This window comes from Mus pahari, chromosome 18 (genome assembly GCF_900095145.1).
Source record: "Mus pahari chromosome 18, PAHARI_EIJ_v1.1, whole genome shotgun sequence".
In the NCBI taxonomy this organism is placed as follows: Eukaryota; Metazoa; Chordata; class Mammalia; order Rodentia; family Muridae; genus Mus; species Mus pahari.
The window spans coordinates 3,800,118-3,812,933 of record NC_034607.1 but is presented as its reverse complement, the minus strand read 5'-3'; the positions used below and the strand labels follow the sequence as shown (position 1 = coordinate 3,812,933).

General features: G+C 53.4%; 2 protein-coding genes across 5 annotated transcripts in view; both read right to left on the bottom strand.

Moving 5' to 3' along the window:
• Window positions 1-321: 321 nt before the first annotated feature.
• Window positions 322-9,483, bottom strand: Ppp1r18 (protein phosphatase 1 regulatory subunit 18). 4 transcript variants are annotated; one of them, XM_021217950.1, is made up of 4 exons: window positions 9,390-9,483; window positions 6,816-8,398; window positions 2,003-2,210; window positions 322-1,132 (listed from the first exon to the last, which is right to left on the bottom strand). In XM_021217950.1, exons 2-4 carry the CDS (start codon window positions 8,391-8,393, stop codon window positions 1,113-1,115), a joined length of 1,806 nt encoding a protein of 601 aa, XP_021073609.1. In that variant the 5' UTR covers window positions 8,394-8,398; window positions 9,390-9,483; the 3' UTR covers window positions 322-1,112. The 4 variants fall into 4 exon arrangements, with proteins under 4 accessions (XP_021073609.1, XP_029387258.1, XP_029387260.1 ...); XM_029531398.1 differs by lacking the exon at window positions 322-1,132 and having other exon boundaries at window positions 1,923-2,210; window positions 9,390-9,462; XM_029531400.1 differs by lacking the exons at window positions 322-1,132; window positions 9,390-9,483 and adding an exon at window positions 9,172-9,289 and having other exon boundaries at window positions 1,923-2,210.
• Window positions 9,484-10,222: 739 nt separating this feature from the next.
• The window catches only part of Nrm (nurim), a 4,033-nt gene continuing 1,439 nt past the window's right edge, over window positions 10,223-12,816 (bottom strand). The window contains exons 2-4 of the mRNA XM_021217953.1: window positions 12,005-12,201; window positions 11,360-11,536; window positions 10,223-11,135 (exon numbers count right to left, since the gene is read on the bottom strand). Of these exons, the coding sequence (XP_021073612.1) occupies window positions 10,854-11,135; window positions 11,360-11,536; window positions 12,005-12,201 (656 nt within the window). The 3' untranslated portion in view covers window positions 10,223-10,853. The remainder of the gene's footprint in view (window positions 11,136-11,359; window positions 11,537-12,004; window positions 12,202-12,816) is intronic.

Below are 12,816 nucleotides of genomic sequence, written 5' to 3'. Positions count from 1 at the left end.
CTGGTCTACGAAGTGAGTTCCAGGACAGTCAGGGCTATACAGAGAAACCCTGTCTCGAAAAACCAAAACCAAAAAAACAAAAAAAAAACAAAAAAAAAAAAAAAAAGAAAGAAAGAGGCGCTGAAGAGGCTCAGCGGTTAAGAGCATTGTCTGCTCTTCCATAGGTGCTGGGTTCAACCCCCAGCAACCTCATGGTGGCTCACAACCATCTGTGATGGGATCCTATGCCCTCTTCTAGGGTGTCTGAAGACAGCTACAGTGTGCTCATGTACATGAACTAAACAAAATCTTTTAAGAAAGAAACAAAGAAAGGCAGCAGCAAGAGTTGAAAAGAGCTCCATTTTATTATGGAAAGTTACAAAAAAACGATACAAATCAGGCAGCTGACAAAGGAGCGATAGGAAGCACCTCCTTAGCGCCCCCCACCTCCCCCACGCTGCAGTTCAATTCGATATGAACCACATGGAGGAACAGAATTAAATAACTTTCATGGGGTTCAGGGTTAAGATCCCCAGCCTTCCCTCTTGGGGGAAACCGAGGCACAGTAATACTGAGCAAAGTTGAAGAAGGCCACACACCTTCCCAAGTCACTCTCAATGAAACAAAGGGAAAGTGGAGGATCCCACGGGAGCTCCGTGGGTAGGCATGGCTTGTAAACCTGGGAATTTGCAGGTGGGAGTGGGATGGGGTGGGGAGTTGTAAACCAGGCTGTGATCAAGAGAGAAGGAAGCTGTAAACAAAGGGGTAGTGACCTAGAAAAAGGGGTGTTTGTGGATCCCCGGGAGTGGCTGGGAGTTAAGGAAGGCTGTGGGGCTGGAAGTACTCCATCTCAATTCCAGATCAATTCTGAGTTCCAACCCAGGACTTGATGCTCACTCTTAGGTCACCGAGGATGCTCCACCCACAAGGAACACCCTGAGTTAGGGGTAAATTTAGGCTACTGGCTCTGCCCCAGAAATGGGATGGGAAAAGCAAGTCGGAATATGCTCAACACCCTTCCCTGCCAGGCAGGCTCCTTGCCAGGTCTGTCGGCTCTGAATCATCCAGACTCCAGAATCTGCAGGTACGGGAAGGAAGGAAGGAAGGAGGTGTGTGCCCAAACTGGAAGATGGTCACCGCCGGCAGGACTCATCTGCAGGAAAAGAGGTGATCAAGGCAGAGAAGTGGAGAGAGCCTCCAGCCTCCCAGTGCATCCCAGAACTGAAAAGTGGTTCTATGAGAGAAGTCTTTGTAACGGGTTGGATGCGTGCCTGTCATCAGGAACAGTAGTCATCAGTTAACTGGATTCTGTGCTAGGCATCTTGTTTAATTTCACAATCATCTCAGCAAAGGTGAAGTAATTTAATACCTAGCTATATGGTCCTAGGTACTTGACAAAAGCCACTCAAGTCTTCCAACAACTTCAGGACAACTTACTATTATCACATTGTTTGTGATGCTGGGATTAAAGCAGGGGTCTCACTCTGTTATAGTCCAGGGTGCCCCGGAACTCACTGTGTAGACCAGGCCAATCTACCTCCGCCTGAGTGATAGGATGACACCATTCTCAGCTCAAGGCAGCAATCTTATCACACTGAGCTACGCACCCCAAGGCCCAGGACACAATGTTAACTCTGTTTTAAAGAATGATAAATGAGGGTTGGGGATGCCAATCAACAGTAGAGCACTTGCCTAGTATGCTCAAGGCCTTGGATCTGATTCTAGCGTGCAGGCATGCACACCCCACATAAGATAAATGGAAACCCGAGCTCTGATTGATTCAGGATCACACTTAAGTAACAGACAAGCTGGAATTCCGACTCCACGCCGTCTGACCCAACTCGGGTATTTTTAACCAGATTAAAGAGAGCTGGAGAACGAACGAACTCTGGCTTTGAAATCTGGAGACCTCAAGTGTATTTGGCTTTCAGGAATCAGCGAGTTTAAGCCAGGCTCCTTCAAAGTACTACCGCGCCACGGACACCAGGGGGCGCCCTCCGCCAACCACGCCGCAGCCGCTTACCCACGATTAGGGCCTTGGTGCGCAGTCCGCCCCGGAGCCCAGGATGCAGAAGCAACTCCTCCTCTTCCTCCTCCTCGTCATCGTCAGGCTGGGTTGCCAAGGGGGCAGTGGGGGTCTCAGGCTCCGGGCCTAGATCCTCCAGTACCGAGCTCTCGGAAGGGTATTGGTATGTGGTCTCCAGGGCTGTCTCACTAAAGGAGATCTTGAGCTGAGAGAAGTGAGGGGAGAGGAGAGAAGCTCGTTACTAGGGGACCCCAGGGAGGGCCGAGAGAGCAGAGGCAAGTGGAAAGGGGCTGGCCTTAGGCACCAGGCAGACCTTCCCTTCCATCCATTTGGGGCTTCGGCTATCCCTTCCACCTTGATTCTTCCTTCTAATGGCATCATCATTCAAAACAAAACTTAGGGGCTGGAAAGATGGCTCAGTGGTTAAGAGCACTCGCTGCTCCTGCAGAGGACCTGAGTTCAGTTTTTAGCACTCACAACCATCTGTAACTGTAGTTCTCAGCTCCTCACTGTCTATAACACCAGTTCCTCAGACACTCTCACACAGACATGCAGGCAAACCACCCATGCACATGAAATAATAAATAAATAATAAATAAAAAAGCTGACATTCAGATGGAGGGAGGTGACCATCTGAGGCTAGCCTGATCTACATAGAGACCCTATTTTTTTTTTTTTTCCCCCAAGACAGGGTTTCTCTGTATCGCCCTGGCTGTCCTGGAACACACTCTGTAGACCAGGCTGGCCTCGAACTCAGAAATCCGCCTGCCTCTGCCTCCCAAGTGCTGGGATTAGAGGTGTGGGCCACCATGCCTGGCGAGACCCTGTCTTTAAAAATAAGCACACACATACCACACAACCACACCAAAAAAAAAGAGATTTTGCCATGGCAAGGACTGGGAATCTGGGTAAGTTAGACAGAATTAGGGTCTCTTTCCTTCACTGCGGTGATGTAGAGATAGTAAACAAACAAACAAACAAACCTGAAGTGAGATGGGCACTCCAGACTCAGGAATGGATACGACAACAGAAAGGTTTGGATAAGCCAAGGGATGTTCAGCATACAGAAGAATCCCTGGAATATGGAACTGACAAGGATAGAGAGCTAAGTCCAGGCAAACACTGGTAGGAATGGAGAGCGGCCCACAGAGTACTCACAAAAACAGAGGTCAGAGAGATCCAGAAATCCCCCCCCCAAAACAGGCTGTCTCCAGCGTCCTTCCCCTCTGGGACACCGTGGGATTAACTCTGCAATCCCAGGGGTTTAGGAAGACAAACAGAAGGGGATTCCAGGTGATCTGTCCAGGGCATCTGTGACCCAGCATCCCAGAGCCTCCACGTGATCTACAGCATGGCTGCAAGGGGCTGAATGAGGGGGGGGGGGAAGAACTTGGTCCCTAAGGAAAGCAGGATACCCCAGACTGCATGTGTCACTCCTTGGGTCCAAATCCTGCAGTGGCTGCTTCCCCTCCTCCTCCTCCTCCTCCTCCTCCTCCTCCTCCTCCTCCAACTCTTCTTGCCCCCCCCCAATCTTTCTCTAAGACAGTGTTTCTCTTTGTGTAGCCCTAGCTTCCTGGATCTGGCTCAGTAGACCAGGCTGGCCTCTGCCTCACAAATGCGGCATGCACCACCACCAGCACCCGGAATTCTGCAATGGTTTATTTCACCTCGCTTTGAACAAAATCCAAAGCCTAACTAAACGCAACAAGGCTATTTGCTTCTGCCTCCAGGCCTCTGTGCTGACTGCTCCCTCTGCCTGGAAGGGACCTCCAGAGCATCCTGCTCTGTGTCCTGACCTTTTTACATGCACCCTTGTACCAATATTTCCATAATCACTCACCCACTTCTAACCCACAACAGAGACACAACCCCTCTCTTAATATCTCGGGGCAGTCTATAGTGAGACATCTTCACCCAAAATGCCAGTGTCCTCAAGTCCCTTATATAAGATGGTATGGTACTGCGTGCAACTTATACAGATCCTCCATGTACCTTCAAGATCATCATCATCATCATCATCATCATCATCATCATCATCATCATCGACTTGTTTTGCCTGTGCCTATATGCACCATGTACATGCAGTGCCTAAGAAGGCCAGCAGGGGGCATCAGATACCCTGAAACTGGGGTGGAGGATTCTGAGGAGGATGTAGGTGCTAGGAACTGAATCCAAGTTCCCTGCAGGAGCAAGTGCTCTTAATGGCTGTGCCATCTCTCTCTAGTTCTGTTCTGTTTTTTATTTCTGAAACTAGAGTTGACTAAGCAGCCCAGGCTGGCCTTGAACTTGGCATCCATAGATGGAATTTCAAGCCCAAGCCACCGGCCTGGAGGGCCTTGAATATTTTTGGCCTGTGCTTGGTTAAAATCAAGAATAACCCTTGGTGCAGAAGGCTGCGTTGTACCGACTATTCATATACACAGTTGTCACACATTATAAGATAAGGGTCTGTCTGGACACCAGCTAAGGTCCCAACAGGAAACCAAGCCTACAGAAAATGCCTATAGAAGCAAGGGGCGGCCACCAGACGGTTCAAACCTCAGTATCTGGAAAGACCCTTATTGGTTCGGCTGTTGACAGATTTAGCCAAATTTCTAGTTCATTCTCCTTTCTTCCTAAGCTTCTTTCTCCAGCCTCTGCAGTTTATCATCTGTTCTGTGAAGGAATTCATTTTACCCACTCCATATACTTTAGTGTCTACTTCTGTGTCCCCCCCTTTTGTTTCACCACCCCCTAGTTTCTGACTGGGCTTCTTAGGAATGCATAACCCGAATTAGGGGCGGGCAGAGAGGGAAGTGACTCACTAGATCCTCTCATCAGCTATATAAGGTCACCAGGGGGCCGGGGAAGGAGGGGCAGGTCTCCAGCCAGAGAGGATGCTGGGGAAAAGCACCAGCTACAGCACCCCACCCCCACCCCACCCCCCCAGGACTGGGGTGGTGTCTCTCATGATGGCAGGTTTGATAGAAGTATCCAGAAAAGGAACTACTTAGGAAAGGTGAAGGATGGTAGTAAGGGTTGGAATAGAGCCAGGGCAAGGCACAGTAATCCTTGCTGAGGCTATACAGACAGACAGCTGAGAGGTGCGGATGGAGACTAAGAGAGGGTGAGGAAGAGGTAAATGGTCAGGTCTAGGGAACTGTGCAGCCTCCTCCCCACCCCCACCCCAGTGTAGCTGCTTCCTGATTCTCTCACCACATCCTGAGTACAGTTCTTACGGGGCCTGGGCCCAGTGTTCCCACTCAGTGCCACCAGCCTTCCGGGCCCCCACCCCAGGCTTCCTGTTTGGAAGCTCTGCTTCCGCCCCTCCTACTGGATGACCAGGGTACGGTCACCAGCACAGGTCCTGCTCTGTACTAGGCTCCTTGGCTTCCCCCAGATGGTTCCTAGGTAGGAGCCACAAAGCCTTGTGCCTCCCTCTGCTCAGTCTCCAAAGTCACAGCCAGCCTCAGTAGGAAGTGACTTTTCTGAACACCTCACCCTAAGAGAATTTCCTGTCCTCTGTCCTTTCTAGCTGCCCGGCCCCGAGAAGAGAGAGCCAATAGTAGCCCAGACAGAGGCAGGGGAAGAAAAGTCACGTTCAAGAATAGGATAATGAAAACGGACACTTTGTACACGAATTAAAAACAACCAAAAGATGAACTGGGAGGAACCAAGTGACTCATGAGTGTAGCCTTGATCTTTGGTCCTCGTGGTGGCCTATTGACACTGAACACACACACAAACACATGAAAGAAGGGTGAGACAGGCTTGCCAGGCCCTGGGAAGATGTGTGTTGTGTGGAGGGCCTTCTGGTCTGAGGCGTCTGACTGTAGCACTGTCTCTCCCCAGAGATTTTTTTTCACTTAGGAAAGCTATTGGTACATATTAGGACGACATTGGGCCAGAGCCAAAGGGAATAGTTACCCTGTCCAGTGCTTCCTTGCATGTCTGCATTTCAGTGTAACCTCTGACCCTCGGCTGGCCTCAGCCCCACCCCACCCCGCCCCCAACTCCCACAGTGCCTGGACCAGTCCTAGCTCTCAGCTCAGTGCAAATGAACTTCTCTCTTTTTCTACCCCAGGGGAGGGAGAGGCCAGGGTAGCAGGAACAGAGGGGAAAAAAACCAAGGGTGAGACAATTCTGTGGGGGGGAGGGGAAGCCCAGGGAGGAAAGATGGGGGAAGGGACTGGGATATTTTGGAAGAGAAGGCTTTTCTTGTCCCCAAAGAGAAGGAAGCACTGTCTAACATTTGTCCAGTTGGGGGGAGGGGTAGGCAACCCTGAGGTCACCCACTTCAAATGGCCTCTTCTTTCGGGGAGTGAGAGCTGACTTGGGGTCTAAACTCCTTCCTTCAGCCAGCTCTGTCCCTGGAATGTCCTCCATTAGTTATGACCCCTCCTTCTTGGGGCTGAGACCTTCATTCCAACTTCCCTGAACTTCTCCTTCCACATTCCCTGCCCCCCCCCCAGGGTTATTTTCACACGCCTTCACAGGTCGTTATCTTTTCTCTCTGACCAGAAGGATTTAACTGGGTCAAAAGCCCAAAGGAAGAAAAGGAGAGGGGACTGAGAGAGTGAGGAAAGAAACAAGGCAGGACACACCCCGAAAACGACACACCCCAACACAGCAGTTGAGTGCAAAACAGAATCTTTGGGGTTCCAAAATGAATGGCAAAGGAAGGCTACCCAGAGGAAGGGTGTGTGCAGGGGGAGGAAGGGAGTCGGCAGGAATAAAAAGAATAGAAGACAAGAACACACGCATATAAAAAAGCCATCCAGTCAAAACTAGAAAGAGACTTCTACCCAGTCAGGCATGGCAGCTCTCTTACCTGTTTGTGATGTCTTTCAGGGGACCCCTTGACAAGGCAGCTGCGGCTGAGACGGAGGTAGCCCCCGAGCACCAAGATCTCCTCTGCAGTTGGGTACCGCTTCTTCCCAGATCCAGACCCTGCAGCATCAGCTGTGGCAGGGTTGACTGGAGGGGCTGGGCTGGCAGGGGGCGCACACCTCCGTGGGTTGACAGTGAAGGTGTGTCCACTGCGGCGGGGGGCCCCCACCCCCGGTCCTGGTTTCACCCCATAGAACAGGCGGCTCATGAGGGGATCCCCAGAGGATTGGGGGGCAGTTGGGGCCGAGGGTGGGGGAGATGGAGGGGCTGGTGTTGGGGGCCGGGGCTCAGCCGCTTCCTCTTCCTGCTGTCTAGAGCCTTCCGTCCCAGAGTGCTCTGGTGGGAGGGGGGAGGGCCCAGAGCAGAGGTTCTGCTGGGCTCTCAGAGGCCTGCTCTGAGCCTCCGCCTCCTCCTTCTCAGCCTCCTCTTCAGCCTCCACACCAGAAGGTCCTGGGTGCTTCTCTGAAGATGCTAGAGACTCTGGCTTCTGAGTTTGTGTATCTATGTCCCAGGGCGTCCGTTCTCGAGCCTTCCCAGAGTTTAGGGTCCATTTCCAGCCTTCAGTGGGCCTCTGCTCAGCAGTCTCCACTTCTCTCGAGGTGGTGTCTTGAACCTCCTTTGTCACTGGAGACTGCTCTGGGACAATCCCGGAACTCAATTTCTCTTCCTCTCTCCCACACCCCTCCAAGTAGTCTTTCCTCTCTTCGCTGGACTTCAGCCTCCGCTCTGTGGCCTCCAGCTGTATCAAGCTCTGTTTCTGGGGTTCTCTTGAGTCAAGATTCCATTTATGGGCCTCTGTCAGGCTGGCCCTCCCCAGGTCGCCAGACTCCCCAGGGCTCAGTCGGTTTTCCAATACCTCTTTTCTCTTGGGACTGTGATCTCCAGAACCCGCTAATCTCTGTCTTTCCTCTGGAGTTTCTCCAGGGCTCAGACTCCATTTCTGAGCCTCTGCTGGTCCGGAATTCAGGTCTCTGGCCTCTGCTGGGCTCTGCCTCCAGTCTCGAGTCTCCAAAGACCTCGAACTTGACTCTTGGGCTCCCCCTATCACCAGCCTCCTCTCTCTGGACTCCCTGGGACTTAGCCTCTCTTCTCTCGACTCTCTTCCCTTAGGGCTCTGATCTCTTAAAGTACCAGGACTTGATCTCCTTTCTAGAGCCTCCAGAGGTCCAGCCTTCCTATCACCAGGCACCTCGTTTCGCTGCTGCTGCTGCTGCTGTTGTTGCTGCTGCCGCTGTCGTTCCTGTTGGATGAATCGGTTCTGATGTACTGGTCCAATAGCCTCCAAAAGGACAGCAGATTCATCTGGGTCTGGAGGTCCAGCCTCTGCATTCCCAGGCACAGGGCTCCCCTCTCCAGGAGGCAGGCCCAACTTGGCTCTGCGTCGTTCCAGGATTCCCCGTTTCCAGGCTGGCATCTGGGACAAGCGATCCCGTTCTGCTTTCTCACGGCCACGAACCGCTGCCTCCTCCTGCCTCCGCCGGGCTAGCAACTGTAGTTTCCAATCTGGGATAGCGGTCATGGTCACTGGAAGTGAAGGAAAGAGAGTATTGGGGGACAGGAACAGGAAGGGTAAGCTTCAGAGGAGCCCGGAGACTGAGAATGGGGGTTGGGGGAGGAAGTGATGCGGGAAGGGACTAAGAAGGGCAGACGGGGACAGCGGAATTAAGAATGAAGATAGAGGAAGGCTGTGAGAGGAAGGACAGCAAAAGAGTCAGGAACTGAAAAAGTGAAGAGAAAAGCTGGGTGCCAAGTTGGGGGTGGGGATAACAGAGAGGAAGAGTCGAGATTCCGGGCAGAGGCAGAGCCGGATTGGGGTTTGTGGGCACCAGACCGTCCCTAAGATATGGGAAGCATGGAAAAGCAGGACAGAGAGGGGAGCCGGAGGAGCCGGGGCTGAGAAGTGAGCGGATTCAGTCAAGACTGCCTCCCCCAGTACCCAGGGGGAGATAAACGGGAAGAGCAACGAACCAGCCGGCGAAGGAGCGAGGAGGTCGGGCAGGAGGTGAGGACAGATGCAGAGGGCAGAGGTTCAGGGGAGACCGGGAGACCGGGAAACAGGCAAGGGCGCCGGCGCCTCTTCACACCGGGCCCCCGCAGCTCCCGGCTGCCTTCCCGGCTTCGCTCGGCCCCGCCCCTCAGTCCGGTCCCTACCCCACTGCCTATCCCGCCCCCGAGGCGGGTCAGGGGAAATACCCTCCTAGGGGACTTTTGGTACCCGAGCAAGTGTGCAGCCCGTACATTCCCAGAACCCTGGCGTCCACCCGCGTCCAGTCCCTACAACTCGCCGGCCTCCCCACCGGATTCGCTCCAGAACACGGGCGCGACGACCACCACATCACGCCTCTGCTGCCTTCCCCAACCAGAGACCCGGCTCTCAGGGGACCTTGACCCAAAGGGCCGTGCACCAGAGGGAACTGAAGGGACAGACAATCTATGCACAAAGGGGAGGCACTCCAGGGGAGATCTGGAGCCAGGAGGCACTTCTCTTAAAGTGGGAGCCCCATAGCCAACTTACACGCCTCGGGGTCCCTAGGAGGAGGTGCAGTGGAGTCAGGCGTCGGGAGAGAGGAAGAGGAGGAGAGAGGCGAAGGGAGATCCGGAGGGAGGAGGGAAACAGAGGAGGAGGAGGAGGGAAGAGGGAGCCTAAGAGGAGGGACGGAGACGCAGACAGGGGGCCAGGCGGGGGCGGCGACCGCTTTGTCTACGGACAATGGGGCGAGGGAAGGGGGCGCAGGGAGGAGCCCGGCAAAGGGCGGGGCTTCGCTGCCCTCCTTCCCGCGTGGGACTCTGGTGGGACTTCTCTCCTGCTGTGGCAATCCCCTAGCTCTCCGTTGTCTGTCTCCAGAGACCTTCACCCGCTTCCTTCCTTGCAGCCCCGGAGAAGCGGGGTGTCCAGACCCACTTCTCCAGCTGGCCGACTCGGGGCGGCGGCCCGTGACTCAGGCCCCCTGAGGGACATGGGGAGGAAGCAGCAGCTGCTTGGAGTCGGACCCGCCCTTCCCATCTCTCGCCGCTCCTCCCCACGCTTTTTCTTTCCCTAGCCAGTCTTTGTTACCGTGGCGGAGAAGGCGGCTACCAGGCCCTGGGGGTCTGAGGCAAAATGGTTTTGGGAGTTCGCTCTCCTCCCAGAGAGTTATTCTGTCTCCCGCGGGTTCCCTGATTTATACGCGGAGAAACTGTAATATTTGGAGGGAACAGGACTGGACGACTGAGAGATGGGGCGGGTCCATGGGGTGTGGCCCCAGCCCTGCGATCGTCCTAGAGTGCTCGGCTGTCGCCACAAAAACTAGGTCTCATCTTCCCACAATCGGTTCTGCGGCTTGAGAGTCATGGACAGACAACTGGATATCATATGTATAAAATTTTAATTTTTCTGCAGCGCATATCCTTTGGGAGAGCAGGGAGCCCTGAGTCAACCCGAGTTAAAATCGGGAGATGTTGCCTTAGGAGACCACACAGAGCTGTAGGGAATGACCTAAGGAGGTGGAGAAACTAAGGCAGGAGTGGGGAGAGAAAGCACAGCCGCGGTATAAAAGAGCCACTACTTATAAACTTTCAGATAGGCCCTGACATAGCTCCTTGAGGTGGAAACATGGAAGGGAATCCCTGAGGTGCAGAGCCAATAACAGTGCCAGGGGAGTGAGTGCTCCCCCCCCCCCCCCGTGAGCCGAGGTGCTCCCCTGTGTGAGCTGACCCTGTGTGTGTGGAGGTCATGCTCTTGCTCTAAGAGAAAAGGAGACTCATGAGTTTTGTAACCATTTTTGGTTGGTGAGAAGCGGATCTTGAAGACCAGTGGTGGAAACTCTCAATTTAGAATTCAGGATCAGGATTCCAGAACTGAGTGCTCAGGCAGGAGAGGGCACAGCTCCTTCAGAGCATGACTTCCAACCTCCTACGCGGTCTGAAGCAAAGGCGGGTCTGGATGCTAAGGGATCTGATTTTGAGTTGGAAAGGAAATACAGGGCTTAGAACTAGCTCCTCACTCTGCTTCCCCATCCTGGGGTCTGGAGAGAAGCTGGAGTTTTCTTTGGAGCTGAGAGCGAAGGTAGCGGAGATCTTGCTGGTCAAGCCCATGAGCCAAGCCCAGGTAGAGGGTAAAGAGAAGAGCCAGGAGAAGCCGATCAGTGCCCAAAGTGGGGACCACCCACAGCACAGTCAGCAGCTCCACACACACTGGGTGTCGAAGGTGGGCAAAGAGTCTCAGAGCCCGAGGGGACTTGAGAGACAGAGGCTCGCCCAGTCCCAGCACATGGTAATAAACCTGGAAGAGAGAACGTCACGGAACTCCAAGTCAAGCCCTCTTTCTCAGTTGCCTCTGTCCTCTTCCCAGAATCCACCCTCAAGCCCAGGAGACCTACGGTCAGGTCACTGTCCTTTAAGGCAAGCTGGAGGAAAACAGAGGCACTACAAAGCTGAGAAGTCAGAGGAGTCCAGGAGGGAGAGACTTGCAGACACAGGTCTCAGCTAAGGGTGTGGGATTCTCACCTGCTTGAGGCCCATCAGTTCAGCGTAGTCAAAGACCAGAAGGATGCTAAAGATGAGGAGCCAGGAGACAACGTGGAGCACAAAGCAGAGGAGAGGTACCCAGGTGGCCCATGGTTCAGCCCGAGCCTCCCACAACACTGGGCCTCTGGGTGTAGTCTCCCAGTACCGCATCACCAACTGCAGAAAGATGAGAGACTGGGCATACCAGTGGTCTCCCTTGCCCCACAATAACCTATGATGACTCTTTCTGACAGATATAAACAGTAAATATTTACTATGTGGAGGTTTCTGGGAGGGGTACCAAGGACATGAAGATGGCCCATCCCTATACAGGATTTTTTGGAGACTGGACGGGATGGGGGCTGGTGGATAATAATTACCAAACTAGCCTCTGCCATACATCCATGAGAATACCAACTGGAAGACAAGTGCTATTGTGAGGCCTAGGGAGGTTGAAGAATAAGAACTGGGGAGGAATTCAGAGCTGAAGCAATAAAACATGAACAATGTTGCAAGGGTGAGACTCTCTTAGTGTGCTGGGGAATGTCAAATATATACAGCTTTTCTGATAGGAGAAAATGCCCAGGAGGGATGGAGGTTGAGCTCTGCATGGTTCCACCAGTCTCCCTTGGTCAGGCCTCATACCTGCAAGGCCAGGGCAGTGCACGCCACATAGAGCGACCTCTGAAGGACACCAAAGTACCGGGATGTCCACGCCTTCACTGCCTCAGTCGCCATAAGGCTGTGCTGTACCACAAACAGTAGCAGCAGACACAGATCCCAAGCCAAGGAGGCAAGAATGCTCCGGTCCTGCAGGGCAGTCAACCACCCATGGCGGGCATCTGAGGGAGTTGGGGAGGAAAGGGACAAAAGGCCAGTTAAGATGGCTAGGACATTCCCCTACCCACACACATCCTTCCGAGTCCTATGCCATGCCCCTGATGCTTTCAAGGTCTTGTCAAGGCCATTCCCAGTTCACTCTCCTGTTCCTTCAATCTTCCATCTTTTCTAGGCCTCCTCCTGGGGAAGGTTCTTAGGTAGGGTCACCTTTAAAACCAAGGTGAGAGGGCTGGGGAGATGGCTCAGTCCATGTAGTGTTGTATAAGCCCGAGGACCTGAATTTGAGCCCAGCGTGGTGGTGTGTGCCAGTAATTTTAGTGCTGGGAAGGCAGGGACAGAAGAACCCCTAGAGGGGCTTGGTGGTTAACAACCCTTGCTGTGAGGCCCCAGCTTGCTTCTCAGCATCTACATGTCAGCTCACAGCTATCTATAACCCCAGTTCCAGGTGATCCATCGAACCTCGTTGGTATGCCTCAGGTCTCTGTAAAAAAAAAAAAAAAACTGTCCCAAGAGTATGTGGGAGATGGGGCTGGAGAGATGGCTCAGCAGTTAAGAGCACTGGCTAGAGCTGGGCGGTGGTGGCACACGCCTTTAATCCCAGCACTCGGGAGGCAGAG

Bases quoted from the DNA above. Each gene is read 5' to 3' on its own strand.
- Ppp1r18 (XM_029531398.1), bottom strand. From the start codon at position 8,393: ATGACCGCTATCCCAGATTGGAAACTACAGTTGCTAGCCCGGCGGAGG. The intron at 2,211-6,815 runs GTAAGAGAGCTG...CACTTCTCTCAG, and splicing joins CTGAAAGACATCACAAACAG to CTCAAGATCTCCTTTAGTGA.